At 41.9% G+C, this 9,410-nt stretch overlaps 1 protein-coding gene across 1 annotated transcript; it reads right to left on the bottom strand.

Moving 5' to 3' along the window:
* Positions 1 to 4,962: 4,962 nt before the first annotated feature.
* LOC113072348 (uncharacterized) lies at positions 4,963 to 6,865 on the bottom strand. The gene is made up of 5 exons (XM_026245370.1): positions 6,647 to 6,865; positions 6,368 to 6,413; positions 6,214 to 6,246; positions 5,697 to 6,122; positions 4,963 to 5,623 (listed from the first exon to the last, which is right to left on the bottom strand). Exons 1-5 carry the CDS (start codon positions 6,668 to 6,670, stop codon positions 5,001 to 5,003), a joined length of 1,152 nt encoding a protein of 383 aa, XP_026101155.1. The 5' UTR covers positions 6,671 to 6,865; the 3' UTR covers positions 4,963 to 5,000.
* Positions 6,866 to 9,410: the final 2,545 nt, after the last annotated feature.

Genomic DNA, 9,410 nt, shown 5'->3' with positions numbered 1-9,410 from the left:
TCTTTTTTTCGGGATATAAACCACTTGACGGTCTGAAAGCAATCCTGTTCTGAGACGGTACTGCTCCGGAGTTTTCGCTTTATAGTCTATCATCAGATATCCGAAAGGTCGGTCGACCGCGTCGTGATAACACTCCATAAAGTATTTCGTGTTTCCGGGGTACATTTGACGACCTAGCATCGCCACTTGATGGACGTCCCGAGGATTTTTTAAACAGGATCATATAATTGGCGTTTAAGCTGATGGTTCGACTCGACTTTCCCTGCGCGAATAAATTTTGCACTATGTAAATAGAACTGAGATTACGATGGTGACAGTATTGAGTGAACACGCGCTGCAGTTCGACGTTAGCGCTAGCTTGTTCCATGAGATCGTCGACGACGAGAAGGTTGGCGGTGGTAACAGGCAGTAAATCATCATCATTCAGACTCTGGGGTATTCCTTGTATAAATTTAATGTCATACAATTGAAGTAAATCATCGTACAAAGTTTGCCAACAATCATACAACCAAACAATGTTTTCAATTTTCTTCGAAATGATATTCAAACCTTTTTCCAACAAAAGTTTCACAAAATAAGACTTTCCGGAATTGGACGGTCCGGATACAACGCAGCTGAAAGGGTGTTGAAGTCTGAAATCAAAATCGGACACATCCTGAGAACCTCTGTGCATCGCCATCTGATCAGTAGCCGTAAGGAAGCGTGGTATAATCGCTTAAAAGCCGACGTTTATCGTAGACGACCTTAAACCTCTTAACGACTGATTTGTTTTGTAATGTGAGAGTCTTTTTATCCCTCACAATGTTTTCCGTATGAGCCAGGATGTATTTGGATCTATCGTGAGACGTCACATAGCTGTCGACCAGACCAATCAGGGATTCGAGACAGATAGCTTTGGAATTTTTAGCATTCAGAGTTATGCCCTTAGCTTTCATGGAGACTTTACCTTTGACCGTCTCAAACGCGTATGATTTGGGGCCGCTGGCACAGAAGGTCGTTATGTGGTCGTCGGGGTCCAATTCGCTCGTCAGCTCCCCTAAATGATCACCCAGAGGAGGCTCCCAGTCGCCGTCCCTAGACACGAATATGACGCTGTCGGTGTCGGAGTATAGCAGTCGTTCGCCTAGTCTGTCCATCAATTCGTACAATTCCAGTCGGGCGTGCGCTGTAGTGAAAGCGCCTACAAAAACATTGACGTCGCGCACCTTGCAAACATCGTCCTTGTCGGGTTTATGCTGGACTAGAGCTACGTCGTCTGAGACGAATGAGAAATAGGTCAAGGTGTCGGTGTTGCCAAAAACGATTCTGGTGAAATCTTCGGGCTCGCGCACCAGAATCGTTTGAGGTAAGTTTGGTCTTAAAGAGAAGCGCCCCCACAAACTATTCAGAATTAATTTAGTGATCGACCTTTGGGCGGCGTTGTACTTGATTTTTTCCGGGTCGAGTTGAATACCCTCTTTTTCAAAATAGTCACTAATGTAAGCCTCTTTCTCAGCATCCGTGACGACGTTCGGAGGGTAGCCCGAAGCTTGTTGTTTCAAACATAAGAAGGTCTTTACGTATTCGGCAAACAACGTGTCTGACCGTTGTGGAAAATGCCAAACCTCGTCTATCTTGGCTATCACATAGCCCTTCTCGATGGCTTTTAAAAGCTCGATACTGACCCAACAGCCCGAGAGTGATCTTTCCTGGTCCGTGTGGGTACAGCTCGAGGTCTGGTTTTGGTCTTGAGCGCAGGTTCTACATAGCGCAAACGTCAGCTTCCCGTTCGAACGGAAAGGAAGGACTGGATGGAGTAAGTTGCGGGGAGGGTACACGGTGGCTTTGATAAGCCCGTAATAGTTTTCAATCGGTTCGAAATCTGCGAAAATGATTTCGGGGTGTCCGATCGGGTAGCTTTTCCTGGCCTGACAGAAAGGGTACAGACTGGTGAAATCCAGATATCTTATTTTCTCATCGCCGCTCACTTTGTGGTATAGCTTATAGGAGTTGGTGCGGCCTCCATAGAGCGTTTCGCGAGGATTCAGCCTCTCAGGGGCGGAATAATTGGCCATAAATTCTATCACGGAGGGGTCGGTCTTTTTCATCCGATTCCATTCGCATTCCCACAGAACCTCGATTTGCAAACCGTACGCTTTCCGGAGAATTTCAATCTTATCGTCAAACTGGTTCCTGAGAACCCCGTAGGGTACTCCGGACAGGGGGTGCGTCTGATTGGGTTCAAATCGACAGCAATGCCCATGGAAAACACAGCCCGAGAACTCTAAACCGTGCCTGACGCCGTCCTGCTCGTAGTAGCCGTCTAAAAAGAACTTACCGATCGATACCTCGCCGTGGTTTACGGCGTGATGAACGTCCACGTTTCGAATCTTTTTTATATACTCGAGCCATTGGATCGAACCGCTCGAGTAGGACTTATTCTGATGGATGTACGCCTTGTTATGCGTCAGGGCTAGCGTGTTTCTGCCGAGATAATGTGTTTTGAAGACCCCCATTGCGCAGCTGGCGATCGTCGTGAACGCAAAAGGGTCGAGTTGGGTGCAGTGTAGGAATGACGTCCTGTACTTCATGCAACCTTCACGCAATAACACGACGTCGTTAACGCCGTAGTCGTACAGTTCTTTCCTGAAATTAAAGAGCTCACCCTTCACCGTGCTGTACCACGCGTCAAACTTTTCTCGGGCTTTATCCGACATGTTCTCGTAGTTGTAGAACTTTTTGTCAGGGTACGGTCCGACGTAGTTCTCATTTTCCACCCTGTTGAAAAGATGGGGGAAATAGCCTTTTTCAGTCGTCGTCAAGTCTAACGCCGCGGGCATTTTGGCGAGAGCGAATGGGAAAAATGAGTAGCTATCGATGTATCTTTGGGCAAATGCGTCGTCGTACATCAGGAGTAGTTTGCACCCTTGCATTATGACCTTGAGCACGATCCCCGCTTTGCAAAAATACTCCAGAATTAGAAAGGCATCAAATCTGGAGGCGTAATGAGCGATGAAGCAGTAGCCTTTGTATCGGGGTTTTCTGAAGCGCTTGATTAGCTTAGCGATACAGTCCGTGCCGTAGGCGGTAAATTTCTGACCTTTGAACGTCATGGCGCAGACAAAATTAGCCTCGTGGCGTCCGTTTTCGTAACGCGATTCAAAGTCATAAAAAATATACTTGTCACACGGTTCCTTAAGCTCTAGAGGTTGTATAAAGCATTGATGTGCTCCATCGTCCGTCAGAGACTCTCGACAATGCACACATTTGTCTGGGACGCATATGTGTTTGGTTTTCTCGTTGCCCGGTTTAACGTTGTAACGTCTGTTACATAGTTTGCAGTATTTGATCATATCGCAGGCGGGGTATTCCAGCCCGGGAGGCGGGTTTTTTTTATGCATTTCGAAACAATAAGGCGATTTACAGTAACGCAAACAATCGGGGCAATGTAGGTTTCTCGCTTGGAACCTGTAGCATTCCGCGTCGAAACAGATGTTGCAGGCGTGCTTACATCGATGGTCTCTGCGGTTGCTGTAAGATTTGTAGCAAAATGGACACACATATGGTGAGCCGAGGAACGTCTTCAAACTCGTTATCATGTAGTAGTGGTCGTCGTGGAGATACAGAAAGACCGTTTTTGGATGGGGTTCGTCTGAATTTTTGTAGGTTTCTACGACCATGGCGTTAGATCTGTGAAATACGACGATTTTAATGTCTAGCGCTCGTTCAAACGAGGCTATGTCGCCGAGACCGATTCGGTCTTGGATTGAGAAGCCGACGCTGTTTTGGATGACGGAAGCCAGTTTTTCTAACTCGCTCTCGGGACGTTGGGGGTTTAGAAAACGGGCGAGACAGATGGAGAAACACAAATTATTTGAAATATTGATCGGACAAAATAAACACGTCTTTTTCCTTTTGATCACCTCATCGACAGCCAAGTCCGTGAGTTTCCGACGACCCCCGCCTTGTCTATTCATGGCTACGGAAGCTTCAAATTCTACGGTTTGGTCAGATAGTAACCGGTCGTTGCTCTGTAAAACTCTTTCGATTTGATCCATAAACCCATCCGCGTCGTAATTATTACCGCGGGTTAAAATCCCGCTAACGGGCGTCTGTAAACTGGGAGCCGTCAATGTGATATTGATCACCGGAGAATTTTGGTCAAATTCCCTAGCGAAATTCACAATTCCAGTAAGCATGTCGTGTAACCGGGCGTGGTAAGAGGCTAAATCTGTAGAGTTAATCTCTCTCAGATTCGTAGTCCTTCTCAATGTCACGCTATTGAAACGAGGTCGCGGTAAAACATGATATCCGTTAACGTCGCCACCCTCGCGAATCAACCTGTCAACGTCTGTAGGGCTTAATCGAGTCTGTGTAGTAGGGTCGACGTTACCTGATGTGGACGCTTGCGGAGTATCATTACCGGCAGGGTGGTCTGTGTTGTCAGGATCAGCCTCGGTACACGCCGCCGGTGGGGTGTTTAAAACACCTCCGTGTTGTACAACGGGGTCGGTGTCTAGGCTAAGCAGAGGATCGAACAAATTCATATTTGGATTTACGGCTAATTCAAAAAGATCCAAAATAGGAGGGGATTCTTGATTAAACAAATACTGTTCTAAAGAGTCCGGAAGTAAACTTAGCATTTCGATCTCGTCCGGCGTCAGTTCTGTGGAGGATTGACGTAAGTCGTCTGAACCGTCCATTTTTTTGATTTCAGACCAAAACACGTACTATTACAAAATCATAGAGTTAAAACAAGCATACATGAACTATTACACATTTCATAGAGTATAAAAAAGCATACATGAACTATTACAAAATCAGAATACAAAAGCATATATGACAAAATCAGAGTATAAAAGCAGATATCGGATTATATATGTAAAACAAAGTATAAAAAGCATACATGAAATATTTAAACAATCATAGCAGACGTGAGATATAAGAATTACTTGAAATATCAGACTATATGTAAACAAAGTATAGATGGAATATAAGAATTACTCTGAATACGTCTATATTCAGTTTGACTCCGCGGTCTCATCTACGATGGTGAGAATGAGGTGGTGCAATATTAGCATCAATTCCCTTTGGTATTGAGTCACCGTACGATCATTTCTATCAAACTGCCGATCAATCGTCGATCTCATAGCATTGACGCGTTGGAATATTTCATTGGCCAGATCCTGAATAAAGCGATCCTGAGCATCGAATCGACTGCGTGTCTCGAGGTGATACGCACGGAGCTCACCGTGCAACGCGTCTAATCTGCTAAGGGTTTCGATTTGTCTGTCGCGAGACTCGTTGCCCAACGCGATCAATTTGTTGTTAATATCATCTTGTACGTCGCGGAGTTCGATGTATTTGTTGTTTATGTCAACCTGCGCGTCGCGAAACTCTTGACCGAATGATTGTATCGAATTAATGGGGCTATGGAACGGAGGCAGATCATCGGATGATTCATCAAGCGGCACTTCTTCCACTTCTACTCCTTCCGACGATGGTGAGGGAGAAGGATATGGCGTTTGACCCGCGTTGGTGGTAGACACCTCGTCACGCTCGCTCGTCCAAGAACTCTGGTCCCAGGCATCGATTTGAGACATGCCCCATGTAGTCACGTCATCCTTATGGCTTCTACTCGAGTCTGTTGGGTGTAAAAAAAAATCTTAATGTTTGACACCATCTGGTTTAAATGCAAATAATGTAGTTAGTCTTACCATAAAATAGCTCGGTCTCAGGACTGGTCGCCGGGCTGTTCGGTGGTACCGGACAGAGAGTTTTCCTCTCTGGAGGGCTCTCGGGACTGATCGCCGGGGTAAAACGATAAGCCTTTCTCGGTAGTTCGCCGTTTGATTCAGGTCGGACCACCGCTGTAAAACGATAAGTCTTTCTTGGTGGTTCGTCACACGGTCCAGGACTGACCGGAGAGGTGGGGCGATTCGTTTTTCTAGTCTTCTTTCTTGCTGGTTCGTCAGCGGGTCCAGGGGGTGATTCGTCGCAGGATCCTATTGGATTCTCGATGTGGGCCGGAGCGGAATCAGGCGGGATGTTGTCTGTTACGTTGACGGTGGGATCTTCATCGCCATCTTGCGTGAGATCGATAATTGTCTGAAAGGCGGGTTGTGTGATGAATTGGATAAAATCTAAAAAAATAAATAATTAGATTCCTCATAAACATAAAAATTTTAAATTTTGATTTCTCATAAAAAATTATGGAGACGGATCTTGTCTTACCATCGGCTGCGCTGTCTGGATCAATCGCGGCCTCTGTGAATAAAAAATAAATTAAAAAAAATTATGATAAAAATTAAAAAATAAATAAATTAATAATATACAAAATTAAAATATGTTCATTTTAGTTTATAAAAAAAGAATAGTAAATACGTACTTATGTGTATTAATACCGTCAAAGACTTGGTGCTCAATATTTGAACCTGAGATAAAAAATAAAAAAGTGTTATGATTTCAAACACATGGAGAGGGTTTTTATTTTACAGTTTAATGGAGCACACACACACATACACACACTGTGACAAAGAAATCGTGATGTCATAACATTAAACCGCAAGCAGATGGCGCAATTTTCACTATAACACTGTGTCGTAACATTAAATCAACGCAGATGGTGCAATTTTCACTATAACGGCGTCATTTCATCCAGACTCACCGGGGGGAGCCATTTCACCATCATATCCTCATATGTCGTTTCACTGTGAAGAGTTAGCAAACGGGAAAAATGGTTTTCTTAATTACGCTTAGTTACGCTTACACCTTCCGCGATGTCGTCTTCATAGATGACAAACGGATAACGGAGTGGCAAAACGTAGATTTAACGGACCAGAATTGTTTTTTCTGATATCCTATACGTAGCATTGAAGCAGGCAAAACTAAGCACGCGTCAACCGGACGTCGTCATATTTTCAAAATAAAAGTATTTTAACAGGATGGCGTCATATTTTGAAAATAAAAGTATTTTCAAAAGGATATGGTGATATTTGCAAATTAAAAGTATTTTTTCATTTTTTTTTCATTCATGATATTAAGTCAAATAACACATACTTTATATTGTTAAAAATATCTCTATCAGCATATGACTGCGTAATCTGCTTAACATGAAATATTAAGACGACATAAAGACGTCATAGACTGTAAAAATAGGCTTTGATCAACGAATAGTTTTTATTTTAAATATCACTATCGGCAGATGTCTGCGTAATCTGCTTAACATGAAATATTAAGGCGGCATAAATACGTCATAGACTGTAAAAATAGGCTTTGATCAATGAATAGTTTTTTAAATATCACTATCAGCAGATGTCTGCGTAATCTGCTTAACATGAAGAAAATTACAGCAATGTCATGAAATATGGTTTAAAACCATCATAGACTGTAAAAATAACATAACAGGCTTTGATCAATGAATAGTTTTTAAAATAACACTATCAGCAGATGTCTGTGTAATCTGCTTAACATGAAGAAAATTACAGCAATGTCATGAAATATGGTTTAAAACCATCATAGACTGTAAGATAGCATAACATAATTTGATCAATGATTTTTTTTATTTTTTATTAATATCACTACCATCAGATGTCTGTGTAATCTGCTTAACATGAAGAAAATTACAGGAATGTCATGAAATATGGTTTAAAACCATCATTGACTGTAAGATAGCATAACATAATTTGATCAATGAATTGTTTTTTTTTTTATTAATATCACTACCATCAGATAACATGAAATGATAAAATACTCACTTTGATCCGTTGTCTTGGAAAGCAAATGTCTTGGAGAGTCGTCCAAAAAGTTTTTCTGGTTCAAAGTGATGGTTTGTAACGCGTATAAATAGGTTTATAAGGGGCGCTGTGAAAGAAAATCGGTGTTGAGTGACCACTAGGTGTCATCCTTGTTCTATGAATGAACTTGTTCAAAAGGTGGGAAACTGAACCAGGGTCGAGCATGTCGTCATAAATTAGACGGGTACAAAGAGATGCTAGCCGCTCGCCCACCGTAATTCACAGATGCAGCCGTCAGAAAACTGTCAAAAACATGGTACTCCTTCGTGAGATACGTTAGTTTTAATTAACAATGTCTTTGAAGATATTATGATTTTGTAGTAAATTCGGAAGAAAGTGAAGTGTAGCGTGCAAACGAAGACGCTGTGAATACTTGCGGGTCAGGAAGGTGATGTGAAAACAACTCCTTTCTGCTCTCTAAAAATGGATCTCGTTTTATCTGAAAACAGTCGGTTTCAGTATATTTTTTATAACGGTTTCATTTATAACCTTTTTTAAAAGAACAGAATGTTTTTCAACCTTAGAATATGTATATTATATAAAGAACTACGTGTTTTCAAACTCTGTTGTACTACAAAGTCTCTGTCTCACTCCCTGGGGCACGAGCGCGCGCCTGCAGGCGCGCTATCTCTCCGTATCTCTCCTGGGGCACGAGCGCGGAGCAACCGTGTGCTATCATTCAGAGAGAGTCCGACAGATGGAGCTGGAGCCCGTTTCTCACAAAGCTGAAGCTTCTGTCTAAATAAGGTAGGCGGATTGCTTTAGTAAGCTTTTCAACCTTAGTTAAATTGTTTTTAGATTATGTATATTATATAAACTATATAATGTTTTATATATATAAATGTGAAATAATTAAAATGTGTTTTCAACCTTTAATTATTTTTTAGAATTATATAAAATATAGAATGTTTTATAAATATATATATATATATATATATTTTTATATATATATATATATATATATATATATATAAAAAAATGTAGAACACACCGACCCCATTTATACACCGCTCATAAATGTAATGGGAGGGGGGAGAAGCCGTATATCCACACACACACACACACACACATAACCTTATAACTGTGATAAACTTCAAACAAGCTAACTGACACAAACTTGAAACAAACTAACTGACACAGAGTTCAAACAACTGGCACACACTTCAAACAAACTAACGGTCAATAGGGTAAAACTTTCTGTCAAAACCGCATGATCGATGGTTGGGGAGTCTTTCATATACCGTTTTAATTTAAAACTAATTAGGTCAATAGGGTAAAACTTTCTGTCAAAACCGCATGATCGATGCGTGAGGAGTCTTTCATCTTCCGTTTAAACTAGCCGTCAAAACCATGATTTAGAACTAATTAGGTCAATAGGGTAAAACTTTCTGTCAAAAGCACATGATCGATGCGTAGAAAGGTCATAGGTTAACCCTTGATCTCATTTGTCCCGCCCATCCATCATAAGGTTACCGGAAGTTCAACCTGTCAAAAGGTCAAAGGTCAAAGTCATAAATCATCATGACATAACGTATAGTATACTTACTACTACTCGTGGTAAAGCTGTTGATACAGTTCTTGCCAGTATGAAGCTGTGTTGTGTAGTTTGGAGGAAATGTCCTCCGTTGGTTCTCA

Source organism: Carassius auratus, unplaced genomic scaffold (assembly GCF_003368295.1).
Source record: "Carassius auratus strain Wakin unplaced genomic scaffold, ASM336829v1 scaf_tig00008911, whole genome shotgun sequence".
NCBI lineage: Eukaryota > Metazoa > Chordata > Actinopteri > Cypriniformes > Cyprinidae > Carassius > Carassius auratus.
This window is presented reverse-complemented; position numbering and strand designations above follow the sequence as displayed.

What these genes read in the sequence shown, in the direction of transcription:
- LOC113072348 (XM_026245370.1), bottom strand. Translation starts at nt 6,670, where the DNA reads ATGATGGTGAAATGGCTCCCCCCG. An exon ending in TGGTGAAATGGCTCCCCCCG is followed by an intron (nt 6,414 to 6,646) that starts GTGAGTCTGGAT and finishes TTTTTATCTCAG; the next exon opens with GTTCAAATATTGAGCACCAA. An exon ending in TCCAGACAGCGCAGCCGATG is followed by an intron (nt 6,123 to 6,213) that starts GTAAGACAAGAT and finishes TTATTTTTTTAG; the next exon opens with ATTTTATCCAATTCATCACA.